General features: G+C 67.0%; 2 protein-coding genes across 2 annotated transcripts; both read right to left on the bottom strand.

The window, feature by feature from the left end:
* Positions 1-1281: 1281 nt before the first annotated feature.
* Positions 1282-9692, bottom strand: LOXL4 (lysyl oxidase like 4). The gene is made up of 16 exons (XM_074593054.1): positions 9443-9692; positions 9109-9172; positions 7255-7376; positions 5969-6141; positions 5630-5841; positions 5018-5056; positions 4686-4902; positions 4400-4583; positions 4003-4157; positions 3537-3704; positions 3161-3323; positions 2777-3020; positions 2403-2518; positions 2166-2302; positions 1858-1969; positions 1282-1742 (listed from the first exon to the last, which is right to left on the bottom strand). Exons 1-16 carry the CDS (start codon positions 9690-9692, stop codon positions 1672-1674), a joined length of 2427 nt encoding a protein of 808 aa, XP_074449155.1. The 3' UTR covers positions 1282-1671.
* On the bottom strand, positions 9618-14408 carry PYROXD2 (pyridine nucleotide-disulphide oxidoreductase domain 2). The gene is made up of 16 exons (XM_074592118.1): positions 14119-14408; positions 13685-13704; positions 13346-13439; positions 13192-13265; positions 12944-13090; positions 12692-12845; positions 12412-12473; positions 12201-12298; positions 11660-11801; positions 11434-11568; positions 11260-11332; positions 11004-11160; positions 10716-10870; positions 10447-10553; positions 10220-10340; positions 9618-10016 (listed from the first exon to the last, which is right to left on the bottom strand). The coding sequence occupies exons 1-16, from the start codon at positions 14294-14296 to the stop codon at positions 9946-9948; spliced, it is 1788 nt and encodes a 595-aa protein (XP_074448219.1). The 5' UTR covers positions 14297-14408; the 3' UTR covers positions 9618-9945.
* Positions 14409-15137: the final 729 nt, after the last annotated feature.

Genomic DNA, 15137 nt, shown 5'->3' with positions numbered 1-15137 from the left:
CGTGGGGGCACGGGCAGGTGGCTGGGACCTGCCTTTGCCTCCTCTGCTCTGCACCCAAAAACCAGCCCTGCGTGCCCCAGCACTCCTGCCCATAGCACCCCCCCCCGCCCCCCAGACTCCTGGGGCAGTGATTTACGGGATTTCCATGCCCTTTGTGGCAGGTGGGGACGGGGACGATGGTTTTCCGCCACCCCTGCCAGAGGTTTGTGTGTTTTCAGTCATGGCTGCCTCGCCCCAGCCTGTGCTGAAGGGCTCGTGTGGCTGCCCCGTGTCCCCTGGCTGTCCCCCAGCTTGGCGGCAGTGCAGCCGGTCACGACCCTGTGCTGGCGGCGCTGCCAGCCGGGAGCTGTCTCAGCCGCCGCTCCCAGCCACACGCGGCTTGGCCAGTGGAAATGTCAGGGTATGAAGCTGCTCTCATGCGGAAAGCATCTTCCCCGCCATCCGGCATCCCTTGAACCCCGACCACGGCGGAGCGAGCCTCTGCCGGCACGCGCCTCACCATGGCCCCTGGCCTCGGGCCACCCCAGCGCGTCACTGCCATCCCCGGCAGCTCCTGCACGCGTGGGGACTGTCACAGGTGGGTACAACCCAGCCTGTCCTGGCTGTGCAGGGCCAAGGTGCGTGCTGGTAGCCCCCCCACCCCAGTGTCTCCCAGTAAGGTGGGGACGGTCAGGGGTGTGCAAGGAGAGGGGCAGCACTGCCTGGTAGCTGTCTGTCAAGGGGCTGGGCAGCATAGAGTGTGGGTCAGTGGCAAATATTCCCATTTATTTCCTTTAAAAAAAAAATGTGCTAGAAACCACAGGTGGAAAGTAACGCAGAGAGCAAGGGCACGGTGTCCCCTGTGTCCCCACCCTGTGCCCAGGAGCAAGGGCTTCGAGGGGCAGAGCAGCCCCATCCCTGCTCCCGGGGCTGGGAAGTTGCCAGGGCAGCCTGGGGAAAGCCCGGCATGGTGGCTGCAGCCACGGCGGCTGGTGGGCTGGCTGCTGGCCCACACTGCTACAGAGCTGGCCCAGTCCCTTTGCGCATATGGGGTCAGCCAGGTCAGGGTCAGGGTGCCCTGGCCAGTGGGGACTGCTGGTGGCAAGCTGGAGCCCCTTGGCACCAGCCATACGCAACCAGCCAGTGGCAGGGTGGGGACACTGCCTGGACAGGGGGACATTGCCTATACCAGAGCTGGTCCTGGCTGGGGACCGGCTTTGTGGCCCTAGCGGGGAAAAGCGCAGGGGATGGTGGGGTTGATAATGGGGTACCCCCTGTCCCATAGCACGGCAGCCCTCTCTCATAGCACAGCACCTTTATTGAGGTCAGGACTGGTGCACGAGTGGCAGTGGCTGGGGGGGGGGGCCTGTCCTGAGCCTGCTGGGGCTGGGGGAGGGGGGGCCAGGCAGGCTGAGGTAGTCATCCTGGGGGGGGCACCGGAGCCGTGGAGGTGGGGGCTGCTGTGGTACCCGGGCCCTTCTCGCAGGTCCTGCTGGCCGCGTGGGGCTGGGGGGCACCGGGCGCTCCCCGCCAGCCCCGGCGCTCGTCGCCACCCTCTGCGGCAGCATCAATAAATACAAAAGTATTGGAGTCCCTGAGCTCAGTCGGGTGCTGCCCAGGCGCAGGGACCGGTGTGCGGTAGCCAGGCTGCCCTGTGGCGCTGCCGGGAGTGTGCCGATGCCAGGGGCCAGGTCACACAAGGTTGTTGGCCAGGCGTTCCCGTCGCTCCAGGTCACTCACCACGTCGGCACCGTAGGCATCGCCTGGGGAAAGCAATGGAGTAGGTGGGGGGGAGGACACAGGAGCTGTGGCACCCCTTGCCCCACCACTTGCCCCCACCCTCCTCGCTGTGCTCCCTCCGCTCCAATCCCTCCGTACTTGTGTGGCAGCCATGCATCCAGATGCGTTGCCCATCATACTTGCACTGGCACCGCATCACGTTGTTGGAGAAGTCTGACTCGGCCACCTCGTGTTTGGGGTTGACGACCACCTGGGGAGGGCAAGGGGCAGGGCTGGGGGCACCGCTGCTGTGCCTTGCCCAGGCAGGGCCGTGGCACGCACCGTGGGGTGCGGAGCAGCACCCCGATGTGCAGGGTGAGGGGTGCTGGTGGTACCCATGGAGGGCGGCCCCCAGCCCTGAGCTCCGGTGGCTCACTGGCCCCACGCCGGCCCCTCCATCCCGGTACCTGGAAGGTGTAGCTGCCTGGCGGCACATCAGTGATGTCGATCCACTGGCAGTCGATGTCATGGCGGTAGGTGTCCCAGCACCCCACGCTCACCCCCTGCTCCCCAAAGTTGGCACAGGCAAAGCGTCGCTGCAGCCCTGCGGGAGGGAGGGGAGGTGAGGGAGGGCACGGGCAGAGCCCCCACCTTGGAAACCAGGAACGGGGGGTGTCGCTGGCAGCTCTGCGGCTGCCACCTACCCTCGGGGCAGTTGGTGTCCTCCAGGCAAAAGCTGGCCTTGTGCCCTTCGGCCACCTTGGAGCCGTTGAGCGTCAGCAGGTCATAGTGGGTGAAGACCTCGATGCTGTGGAAGTGCCTGTGGGGACAGGGACTGAGCGTGGGGCCGGTCCCCAGCTGGAGAGTGTGCGGCCAGCCCAGCCAGGAGCGGGCAGCACCCAGAGGCTCGGAGCAAATTACAGCCTTGAAGCCAAATAAAGCCATAATGACAGTGCCAGCGCCGACGCTGCTAATTACCCCGGGGCGGGCCAGCCTCTACGGGATGGGTGCCACCATGCCCTGCCTGGCCCAGGGAGGGGGCAGCCCCCCTGCCAGCTCCTGCCCACGGGCCACTCACCGGTGGCACTGGTGCCAGGTCCAGGCGTGGCGCCCCATCCTGGGTCGGAAATCAGCTCTGCCCAGGTTGTGGATCTGGGAGGAGAAGCGGAGGAGGCGGCGGTGGCCATAAGGCCACTGCATGTGGTCGGCAGAGCGGGAGAGGCAGCGCTCCTCATGGGCACAGTACAGCAACCCCAGCGGCCGGTCCTCCAGGTAGGCTGTCTCCTGCACCAGCTGGGCATTCATCACCAGGTCCGGGGTGTCTGGCATGGAGGGGATCAGTAGGGATGGAGCAGGTGGTCCCCACCCCACATAGCCCCCCCCCCCACCCCGCTCTCTGTGGAGCACCCAGGAGAAGGGGGTGCCCCCTCCCGGCGGTACCCCGTGGGCTCCCGGTACTCACGGGCAGTGCAGGTGACCCCTGCCGAGAAGCGTCCCCCGCCGCTGGGGCAGTGGACGGGGCCGTGACGCTGGCACTGCTGGAGGGCCAGCTCGGTGCCAGCGCAGCGCACCCCGCTCATCACCACCCGGGTGGCATCGGGGCTGCCTGCCCAGTACCACGTCTCCTGGGCAAAGGAGGAGCACAGCGCTGGGACCAGCCCTGGCACCCCCTGCCAGGACCCACCTCGCCTCCCCTGCCAGCTCGCCCGCCCCAGCGCTGCCACCAGGGCTTGTCCCCCCAGGCTGTCCCATCCCAGAGCTCCCAGCCACCCCATGCCCACATTGCACATCCCGTAGGACCCCTCTCAACCCAGGTCCCGGGTTGGGACCCCGCTCACCTGGAGGGCATGGCTGGCAAAACCCAGCCCCAGCTGCCTGCAGACCACCATGGCCTCGTTCAGCCCCCACTGTGCTCCACACACCGCGCCCCACTGCAGCCGCCCCTGCACCGGCACCAGCACCTCCACGACACCCTCCTCGGGGCTGCGGCCCCCGGCCAGCCGCACCTGTGGGCAAAGAGGGGCTGAGACAGAGCGTGGGGCAGATCCCCATCCCTCCCATGGGGCAGGCAGCCCCATGCACCCAGCTGAACATCTTCCCCACCCTCCTCTTCCTCCTTTCCTACCTGCAAGACCACTTTTGCCAACAGCTCATCCTGCAGACCCCCAGCAGCGTGCTGCTCTGTGTCCCCCCCATCCCCACGGGGATGCTCTGAGCATCCACACCGGGCGCAGAGCTTGGGGGGCAGGGGCTGTGCAATGGGGCTGGGGCTCCACAGGCTCTGGGGAGGAGGCAGGGGATCACCTGGCTCTGGAAGTCCATGTGGGGCATGTGGCAGCGGACGGCGGCGTCGGCCTCGTGTCGGCACCCGCTCTGCTCGGCGTTCTGGAAGCGACACTCGGCCAGGGACCGCTCGTGGCCGGTGCACCGCACCTCGCTCATGTGGATGGGCCCCAGACCTGAAGCAGAGAGAGGGTCAGTGCTCCACGCTTTGTGCCTGTCCTGGAGCAGGGGACGCCCCCCACCCTCCTTCCCCTGGTCCGGGGTTTCCCTACAGGCATGGGGCTGCCTGTGGCAGAAGCAGCCAGGGGAGCCCCATCCCAGTGCAGGCTGGAGCTTCCTGGACATGCAAGGGCTTTACCCACCCGTGCCCCTCCAAGCGCAGCAGTGCCCCGAGTTCCTGCCATGCCGTCCACCTCACCTTGACCCATCTGGGCTCCCACCAGGGCCTGCTTCGCCGTCCCGAAGCCCAGCTGCCGGCACACCACGCTGGCTGCGGCCAGGTCCCACTGCTTGTCACACACAGTGCCCCACTGCCCGTGGCGCAGCACCTCCACCCGGCCTTCGCCGATATGGGTGCCCGCTCGCAGCCGCACCGGGAGCACCTGGGCAGGGGGAGCAGCCAGTCAGCGGCCCCAGGGCAGGGCCACCATGGCTCCAGAACCCTCCATCAGCAGGATGGGGCATGGGGTCATGCTGGGACTCACCTTTCCTGGGGAGGTCTTGCTCCTGCCCTTGCTGGTGCCCTTCTGGAAGGCAGGGCCGGGGAGGCAGCTGACAATGGCGTGCATGCCACGGGAGCAGGCATACTGGCGGGGGGCTGGTGGGGCCACCTGTGTGGGGCAGCGGGCCAGGTGGGGCTCTGTGCCCCGGCATTGCACCCTGTGGACCCAGAAGCTGTTCTTCTGGCTGAGGGTCTTCAAGCTGCCAAGGTAGAGGAGCAGGAACAGGCATCAGCTCGGGTGCTGGAGACTGTCCCCCACCCAACACCCGCTCTGGGTGTCCACACGGGGTGTCCCTGCCCAGGACTGAACCCTACCTGGATTTGGGGTCCTTCAGCTTCATGTTCCAGAGCTTCCTGTGGGTGCACAGAGCCGGGAGGTCAGGGGGGGCCATGATGACCCTGCGGGGCTTCAGACCCCCCCATCCCACTATCCCTGCCCTCCCCAGCACCCTGTGGCAGGAGCTGGAGCCATGGGGTCCTCCCACGGCATGGCAGGGTGAGGACAGGTTCTCTCCCCACTGGCAATTACCGTGCCAAGCCCGACTGTGCCATGTGTCCCAGCGGGACTGCGAGATTCCTGGCATCGGCAGGGGCTCATTACAGGTTGTATTTATAGCCCCAGACCGAGGCGGGGGCGGAGGGGCCGAGGGCCACTTGCCTCTCCTCTCCTTCCACTCATGCTTTGCCGGCCATGGCTGGTCACCGTCCCCACATTCCCCTGCCTGCTGCCCAGCCCAGCTCTGTCCCTCTTCGAGGTCCCAAGAAGGGGACCCCGGCTTGGCCAGGCCATACCAGCACCCCACACACCCACCCACGTGTGCATCCCTTCCCTGACAGCCCCCAGTCTCTTTCCCCCATGGCATGTCCCAGCCAGGCACCCTGCCCCACGTGCCCCATGGCTGCAACGTTGCTCTCCCGCATCCCTACCGGTAGAAGCTGGTGTTGACGTGCTTCTCCTGGGGGAAGCCCAGCATCCCGCAGACCACACGGCTGTTGTTCCTGGTCCAGCCGGCATCGCACACCTGCCTCCAGCGCCCATTGTGCTTCACCTCCACGGCACCCTCCGTCACCGGCACGCTCAGCTTGGCTCGCGCCAGGATGGGCTTGAGCCGCACCTCCTCCAGGCTCAGCCCCGGCACCTGCCACAGTGGGCACAGGGGTGGGCATGGGGGCTCCAGCATCAAGGGCAGGGCGTGAAGGATGGGGAGACGGGGAAGGGTCAAAGGGACCTGCCGAGCCCCTGCATGCATCCTGCTGGGCACTCACCAGGTTACTAGAGATGGTGGCCTGGGGGGAGGCGGCAGGCAAGCGCTCTCCCGAGCACACTACGCCGGCGTCCTCGCCATGGTGGCAGTCGCTGGTGCCCCAGCCATTGTGGACGCACTCTGCCAGGGAGCCCTCGCTGCCCCCACACCGCACATTGTCCAGCCAGATGGGGCCTGAGGGGACACATGCAGGGCTGGGGGTTCCCATCTCCCTCCCCAGCACCATGGGCTCCATCCAGTGCCCCCCGCAGGCTGCCTGCACCCACAGCCCCCCGGGCAGGCTGCCCCAGCCAGGGCTAAGCATGATGCCCTCACCAGGACCCTGTGCCCCCCCCCTCCTTCCCCACCTGCCCCCTACCTTCCCCTTGGCCGTAGGTGGCACTATGGGTCCAGGTGATGGCCGCGGTGTAGCCCAGCTGCCGGCAGGCGACGGTGGCCGCTTGGAAGTCGAAGCCATCATCGCAGACAGTGCCCCAGCGCCCCTGGTACAGCACCTCCAGCCGGCCCTCCCCGGCTGGACCCCGTGGCCCTGCCAGCCGCAGCTGCACCGGGGATGGGTCTTGCCTGCTGGGGGCCACCCGGCACAGCAGCAGCACCAGCGGGACCAGGATGGGGCTCACATCAGCCGGCATCGCCATTGTGGCTCTGGGAGTGGGATGCCTGGGGACAGCCCGACACTGAGCCCTTGGGGACCACAGCAGGGTGGAGGGTGCTGCTGCAGCCCCCCCATGGCCCATGAGCTGGGCGATAGTGGAGGGATGTCATGGCCCCTCGCATAGTGGTGACATCCCTGTCCCTCCACTGCGGGGGATGCAGGGGCTGGTCCCTGCCACGCACAGCTTGCAGCATCCACCACCCTGGGGCTCAGCCCCAGCCCCGCACTCACCTGCCCCTCGCCAGAGGCACCCAGCCCTGGCACAGCCGACCCCCCCAGGAACCCACTGCCCCACACTCAGCCCTGCCTGCCAGCAGTCAGGGGCAGCCCCACAAAAACTTCCCTGCCCCTATTGCTTCATGCCTGCCCCTTGCTTCGGGCCATGGGTGGGGGAGCCCCACAGACACACACACCCCCCGCCCTTATCCTCCTCCTGAGCCCTGTGCGGGACACCAGGGCCTCCTCCCCATCCTGCACACAGCCCTGTCCCCCACCACCCCACCTCTCCCCTGCATCCCCACTCACAGCACTAGTGGGCTTGCTCCCCGCCCCCCCCCCACCCCCGTCACATCACACTCAGTATGCCCAGACCCTCCCCCCCTCCCCGGCCCCGAGCCACCCCCGGCACTCACCCTGGCAGGGGGTGACGGTGCGGGACAGGCAGCGGTGCGGGACGGGGAGCAGCGAGGGGACGCGGCGCTGGCTGCCGCCGGCCGCCAGCAACTCTCCTGCCGCCGAGCACCGCCTGCCGCCGCTTTTATGGTGCGGCGGGGTGGGCCGCCCCGGGTGGGGGCCAAGCTGCCCAGCCCGGCCCCGGTTCCCCACCCCCGCACTGTGCCTGGAGCCCAGCCCTGCACCCTGCCCACCCCCCCCCCCCAGTCCACCTCTGCCACCCTGGGGCAAACCTGCCCCTGTCCCAACACTTGTCCCCCCCCCCCTCCCCCAACCTGGGGGATCTGAGCACCCCTGGGATGTCCCCTACCTGCTGTGAGCCTGGACAGCCCCCCTCCAGAATGAACTCAATGGCCCCAGTCAGGGATGCCCCCCCCTCAGCACCATGGGGCTGGCCCCGAGCCAGGCAGAGCATGGGTTTTCTGGGGGTGACAAACTGCCACGCTAGAGGGGGGGCACCTCAAAAGGACACCCTTCACCCCACGCAACAGCTCAAGTGGGAGTGCAGGGATGGGATTCCTGGGGCTGCTGCAATGGCGCCAGGACTTGGGGGGCACAGAGACTAGGGGAGGCTGTGGGGTGGCACCTGGGGTGTTGGGCATCACCTGGACCATCCCTGAGCCAGGCTGGCTGCGGGGGTCCCCAGGCACAGCCCTCCTCTGTGGGACGTGGAGACGGGGGATGCCCCCCCCGACCTGCCCCGGGAGCAACCTCCAGCTTGGGGTGCCGCCAGTCCCCGGGGCACCCAGCTGCCTGCCCACCCCCGCCGTGGGACGGGGATAAACAGGAAGCCCTGTGCCCTCGCCGTGGCCAGGGGCCGGCCAGGAATGTGCCGGTGGCCACCGGGCTGTTTGTTTGGAGTCAAAGCAGCTGGTTCCTGCCGGGAGGAGCCAGGATCAACACAGCCGGGAATAGCCCGTGAGCTCATCGCCACGTCCCGCAGGAGCCTCCAGCATCCCCAGGGTGTGAAGGGGTGCCCAGCCCCGGGACCCCTTCGCAGGGCACCCTCCTGCCAGCCCTATGCCCCAGCTGGGCCTGGGGCACATGTTGGAGCCTCTCCTGGGGTGGGGGTCCCTGGCCAGCCCCAACATGGGGGCCACGGAAAGCCCTGGGGAAGGGCAGAGCTGGGGCCAGCAGTGGAGCCCATGACTCATTCGCGTCTCGACATTTTGGAGCTCAATTACTCAAGTGTGAGACCAGGAGCGCCCCCGCCCCCCCAGGCATCCCCCTCAATGCAGATGCCAGCAGGGGTGCTGGGCAGGCAGGTGCTGTGTCCCGCTGCCGGGGGCAGCAAGAAGAAGGCAGCGGGATGGGGGTCCAGGGGGCTCTCCCACACCTGGGACCTGCCAGCCTCAACCCGCAGCAGTGGGGGCACTGTGTCCAGCTGCTCAGTGTGACCGTGGCAGGATGGGGTGTCCCCCCTCTCTGTCATCCCCCTCCAGCCCAGCCGTCGGGGCTCATTGGGTGCCAGCACCTGCAGCCCCCTGGCACCCAGCGACTGCAGCAGCTAAAAATACGCCGCCAGCAGCAGGGCAGCCCCGTGCGTGGGAAGCTGTGGGCAGCGGCGGCGGGGGGGGGACGTGCGGGGCTATTCTCAGAGGGCTGCGGGACTATTCCTGGCCGGTCAATATTGATTCAGCCAGCTCAGGTGCAACAGCTCAGCCTGGCAGCACCGTATTTAGGGCCCGGCGGGAGGCGAGGCGGGCGGCTGAATCGGGAGCATTGTCCGGGGGAGGAAGAGGGCAGGGAGAGGATGTGAGCTCTGTAATCTGCAGCAAGCGGCTCCCGGCAGCAGCCCCGGGAGAGGGGCACACCCCGGGCCTGCCGCCGGCTGAGGGGTGGCCAGCGAGAGCCACTGGGTGTCACGGAGCATCTGCCCTGGGGATGGAGGGATGGGGCCAGAACACGCGCGGGCAGCTCCCCGCAGGAATGGGGATGTGTGAGGGACATGGCGGGCAGCTGCCAAGTCCTGGCTTCTGCAGTCTCTGAGCTGCTGGGCGCGTGGCCGCTGTACACACAGGCCCTAAGGGCCAGCGGGACAGAGGACAGGTAGCAAAGCAGGTCTTAAGCAGCTCCCTGGTTCCCTGCTTGGGGTGGTCCAGGCCAGCCTGGGGCTGGGTGGCTCCAGCCAGATAGTCCTGCACACACCTGAGCTTGCGTCAGTGAGCGGAGGAGAGAGGGTGAGGGGCTGGTTATCCCCATTCACCGCGTTGGGACATGCCTGTGCCCTCCGGCAGCTCCCCCAGGGGCTGCATGGCCAGGCAGAGTGCAGCCGCCCACGCCAGCACGTCAGGAGCTGCATAAAAAACTGAAAAGCCGTAGTAAGAGTGCTCGAAGAAGAGCCCAGGATGAGGTTTATTTCCATGGGTGCAGGTGGGGGCTGAATGAGGCTCGCCATGGCTGCCCGGTGCCCAGGAGCCACCCGGGCAAGGCTGGGCTGCAGTGGGCTGGGAGCAGCCATGTGTTCAAGAGGACAATGGCAGCTGGGAGCACAAGGGACCCTGCCAGCCTGCACCCCCTGGCTCTCAGGGGATGCTGCTGCCCTGCAGTGCCCAGGAAGCAAGTTGGGGACGGGCAGAGCTCTGTGTTGGGACAGCACGGTTCACTGCAGCCACAACCCTGCACAGGCAAAGTTGGTGTCACCACTGCCATCACAGCTGCCTGAAGTCCTCGAGGGCCACCTGGGCAGCATTGCGTCCCGCTGCTCCCATCACTCCTCCTCCTGCAAGAGAGCCGAATTGGGGAGCGGGGGGCAGCTCCAGCCCCAGGAGATGGGGCCCAGGGCTGCACCAGCAGAGCCCATGGGAGGGCAGAGAGGGGAGTGGACACCCCCCCACTCCTTGTGCTGCCCACTCACCTCTTCCATGCACCCTGCTCTCCTCCTGCAACCCCCCCAGGAGGGTCCTGGCTCCCAGTCTTACTCACCGGGGTGGGCTCCACTTCCACACAGGTACAAGCCAGGAATTGGGGACCGGTAGCCTGAGTAGGATGGTGCCGGCCGGGCAAAGTACAGCTGGTCCAGAGACATCCCTCCATGGAAGATGTTCTGCAAGCAGAGCTCTGGATGAGCTGGCTGTGCCCGTCCCAGGGCTGTGTGCCCACCAGCCCTGTCACCGGTGCGATGCTTGGAGCTGAGCTCGCAAGGTACCCACCCCGCCGGGCAGCCCGAAGATCCTCTCCAGGTCTGGTGGCGTCAGGATGTCCCTGCCGATGACGGATGCCTTGAACCCCGGGGCATAGGCTTCGATGCAGTCAAAGACTAGAGAGGGATGAAGGGACTGGTGGGCAGCTTGCGGGGACATGGTGACTGGCTCCTGAGCAGCTCCAGGGTGACTCTGCCCATGGGCAGGGACCAGCACTCCTGGTGTTACCCGGGTCCACATGAGCATTATGTACCCATGTCCATGTATGTGTTACATACCTGTGTCCGCGTACGCGTTTCTGGCCTGCTCGTCCCAGGGCTGCCCGCCTGCCAGCACGGAGGGGGTGTACTGGGTGAAGAGGGACACGACGTGGCAGCCCTGTGGAGCCAGCCCCGGGTCCAGCGCCGAGGGGATGCAGAGCTCGATCATGGGCCTGGGGGAGCAGGACACCAGCTGGGCAGGCAGAGAAGGACCCGAACATCCCAAACCTCTTCTCCTAGCACCACCCGCCATGGCCGTCCTGCCCCTTCCCTGGGGCGCCGAGGTGTGCTGGTGCCGGTTCCTACCTGCTGGAGGGGTGCCCATGGGTGGCCTCAGTGAAGGCCTGGTGCAGGAGGTGGGTGCCCTCGCAGTTGAGATGGATGGAGCACTGGTGGTGGGGCAGGGGCCGGCCGTCGCGGGCGTTGGGAGCAGCCAGGAAACTGGGCAGCCGATCCACAGCCACTGGGTACGGGAGGTGGGATGGGGAAAGCCTCTTGCTGAGCATGGCACCAGTGTCCCTCCAGCAGGGACAGCGGTGGAGGTGGCCCCGCTGGTACCTACCATTGATCTTGGTGACAGGAGAGCGCGTGTCGACCTGCTGGATCCGCTGGACAAAATCCTTTGGCAGCTCCTCCTGGGGTGGGAGAGGCCGGGGCAGAGCCCAGCGGTGAGGGGGACAGCCCAGCCAGGGGATGCCACCACGCCAAGCCCCTGCCAGCCCTGCGCGCCCTGTACCTGGGGGGTGAGCTCCAGGAAGGTGATCTGGGGGGAGGCATTGGACAGCACCAGTTTGCTCCTCACCTCGGTCCCGTCCTGCAGCACGACACCCTGTGCCCGCCCGTCCTTGCCCAGCAGCACGTGGCACACCGCCTGGGCAGGTGGAGGGGACAGGACCTCAACAAGAGCATCCCCGCTTCCTCCAGGCCAGCCAGGCAGCTCCCTGCGCCCAGACACCCCTTACCTTCTCAGTAAAGATGTGGGCTCCTCGGGCAGCCGCTGCGCAGGCGATGGCTTGGGACAGAGCCCCCATCCCACCAGCCACGTAGCCCCAGGCCCCCCGCCGTCCCTCCAGCTCACCCATCACATGGTGCAACAGTACGTACCTGCGGTGGCAGGACCCCAGGTTAGCCACCGGCTGAGGGGACGGGTCTGTCCCCTGCATGGCCATGGTGACGATGGTGCCACAGCCCCCACAGATTGGGTTGCACCAGCTCGTAGGATGCCAGATCGGTTACAGGGAGAACCCACCAACCAGGACTTGACCCGACTTGGGGACAGAGGTGTCCAAACAGCAAAAGAACAGTGAGGCAGGGATGGAAGGCAGCCCCTTGCTCAGCTCCAACCCCTGAGCCACCCCTGCAAGGCTAAGCGGGCAGGAGGAGGGAGAGGCAGCGGGGCAGGACATGGGGTGCCAGGGCACAGCAAAGCCAAGGAGTTGCCAGAGCAGAGGATGGCACGGCAGGATGGTGGAGCCATGACCTCCAGGTGGAAGGAACCCTCACCCGCTGCCGGGGGTGTGGGGGCTGGCCATGGCTCCAATCACCGCGTCAGTAGCCAAAGTTGCCTTCAGGGGCTCCGACTCAAACCACTGATCCAGGATCTGGCCCAGGAGAAAAGGAGAGCGCCAGGCTTGGGGTGGGAGGCTGCCACAGCACCCTCGCAGGCAGGCAGGGAGGAGGCTGGTGGCTCCATGCTGCTGCTGCTGGCACTCACCTTGGAGATGGGGGCTGTGAGCACCTCGTAATAGCGGGGCAGCTGCCGCCCCAGCGCCAGCCCTGGGGGTGCAGAGGCAGCGTGAGACCTGCACAACCATGCCAGGGCCAGCTGCCTGCACCCAGGTGGGTTTGGGGACAGACAGTGGGCAAGCCTGCTGGTCTGCCAGCCCAGCTGGAACTCCCGAGGAGCCTGTGCCCTGGGAAGGAAGGAGCATCACTCGCTCCAGGTGTGGGTAAACACCCATTGCCATCAGGGCCTCCTGGCACCCTAAACGTACCTGCCCGCAGCAGGGGCCGCAGGGCTCGCAGGGCCCTGAGCCGCTGGAGCAGGGAGCCCTGCCCCAGGGCAGCTGTATCCACCGGGGGGACATCCAGCAGCGGGTCAAGAGCTGACACCAAGCCCCCCATGAATGCCTCATACTCAGGGTAAGCCTGAAAAGGGACAGAGAGGGGACAAGAGGGACTGTGCCACAGCAGGTGTGATGGATACCCCACCTGGGAGCATCATGGGGTGCGTGCCCCCACGGTACCTGGGCATCCTTCTGGGAGAACTGAGCGATCTGCTGCTGGGTCTGGGCCATGTCGTGCCCCAGCAGGAGGGAGCGGGGGGGGCTCCTGTCCTCCAGCAGCGGGGTGAAGGAGTAGGGGTCCCGCGGGAGCACTCTCAGGCCGTGCCGCTGCAAGACAGGGATGGCAGGACCCATCCTGTGGGGATGACCTGGCAGTGGGCTCACCCTGCCAGTGTGCCAGCAGCCCGGCGAGGGACGGGTGCCGGTACCTGCAGCTCCAGCTCGGCGTAGATCTGCGGCCGCAGCAGGCTGAGCAGGTACGATGCCCGGGAGAACTTGAAGCCTGGAAGATGTGGGGCGGTGGGGGGGTGCCCGCACCGAGGGCTGGCTGGGGGCAGGGGGACATGGGGTACACAGGGGTACCTGGCACAATCTCCTCCGTGACGGCCGCGCCGCCCAGCACGTGGCGCTTCTCCAGCACAGCCGTGCGCACCCCTGCCTGCTGCAGGTAGGCAGCCTGCGGGGAGCGCAGTGTCATGCTGCCCATCCCTCCAGGTGGGATGTGTTCTTGTCACCCCAAGCACCCTCTTGCACACCATTCTGCTCTCACCAGGGAGGGCCCTGCTCCCCACAGCCCTGTGGGAGCCCCCAGCCCCATGGACCTTGCTACCAACACCCTCCCTTGCCCACGGTGCAGACCCTCCCTGGTCCCCCACCGTCCCCCAGCGATGGAGGTGACAACATCCTGTGCTTGGTACTCACTGCCACCAGCCCGTTGTGCCCTGCAAGGAAAGAGGGAGATGAGCCGAGCCCGGTGTTGGGGCAGTCCCATGGCACAGGGCACCTCGCCATGCCTGGGGCATGCGGCTGCCTCAACCACCCAAATAACAGGGTTCTGGATATGGGGATACAGGTGACAAGGAGCATCCTCTCCCATCCCTATAGCCCTGGCCCTAATGGTGCAGAGGAGGGGGACAGAAGCAGTCAAAGCAGATGTTCCAGCTGTGCCCTGCACAAGCAGCATGCTGAGGGGGGCTGCAGTGTGTGCCCAGCTGTGCAGGACGCCTGGCAAAGGGAGCATGCCAGAGGGCTGCAACGTGCCCAGCACCACTGTGGTCCCCCCCAGCCACCCCCCAGCCAGCCCTAGGGGGAGGGCAGCTGAGTGTCCCCATCAGCTCCCCGCAGCCCAGCATTACCTGCCCCGATCACCACCGCATCGTACTCCCGCTGCAGCCGGTCTGCAGCTCCGGCATGGGCCAGCCGGGCTCCTGACAGCCCCGGTGACAAATGCCAGCCCTGCAGCCAGCGTGATGGGCAGCCCGTGCCCAGCCTTGCTCGGAGCCCGGCTGCCATCACCCCGCAGTGCCCGGCCATAGCTGCCCTGAGCCCAGCAGCCTGGACTTTGCTTTCACCGCAGAGCTTTTCCCAGGCCTTCCGGGCACGGGGAGGGGACAGCGGGGCCAGGGCAGGGGACGCCTTGGCACAGGGCTGGACACTGCGTCCCAGGGCTTGCAAGGCACTGAACGCGGCAGAGCTCTGCCAGGGACTCGCGGGGGGGGGCTGGAGATCAGCCCCAGCGCTGAGAAGGCGACAGGGTCAGATCTTGCCTGGTGCTCAGTGGAACGCCAGCTACTCCCCAGCCTGTACCCCAGGAAAGTGCTGGGCAGGCAGACAGGGGCCTGAGAGCCCCCCCAGCCCCTGTTCTGCTCCAGGGGGAACCCAGGGGCATGTGGCTGGGGTGATGGGCCAACAAGCGCTGGGGGACAGGGGGAGCTTGGTCCCCCCTCGAGCAGGCAAGCCCCAAGCACAGCACTGAGAGCAGAAGGTGCAGCTTGGGCGTGAGCTTGTCCCTGAGCCCAGCACTGTTGCTTGGCAGGGCAAATTCCTGCCCAGCAGGATGGGGCAAAGGCCCTGCCACGGTCCACTGCCCCCTGAACTGCCGTCCCCAGCCCCAGCGAGCAGCACAGAGTGACAAGGGGCAGTGGCTACTGGAGACCCCTGGGGCTGGCCCCATCCCCAGCTGTGCTCGGGGTAGTTTGCATGTGCACTGAGCCCAAATATGCCTAGGAAACACAGGAGCTGCCTCGCTTTACCCCCTGTTCACAGCCGAGCTTCACCCCGCGGCTGACGGGTGTCCGTAAGCCCGGGCATGGAGAAGGGGGTGCAGGATGGGCTGCACCTCCCCAGAGCCTGCCAAGCCCCTTGAGGGCCCCAC

Source organism: Larus michahellis, chromosome 6, assembly GCF_964199755.1.
Source record: "Larus michahellis chromosome 6, bLarMic1.1, whole genome shotgun sequence".
In the NCBI taxonomy this organism is placed as follows: Eukaryota; Metazoa; Chordata; class Aves; order Charadriiformes; family Laridae; genus Larus; species Larus michahellis.
The sequence above is the reverse complement of the archived record's forward strand: the minus strand, read 5'-3'. Positions and strand labels throughout refer to the sequence as shown.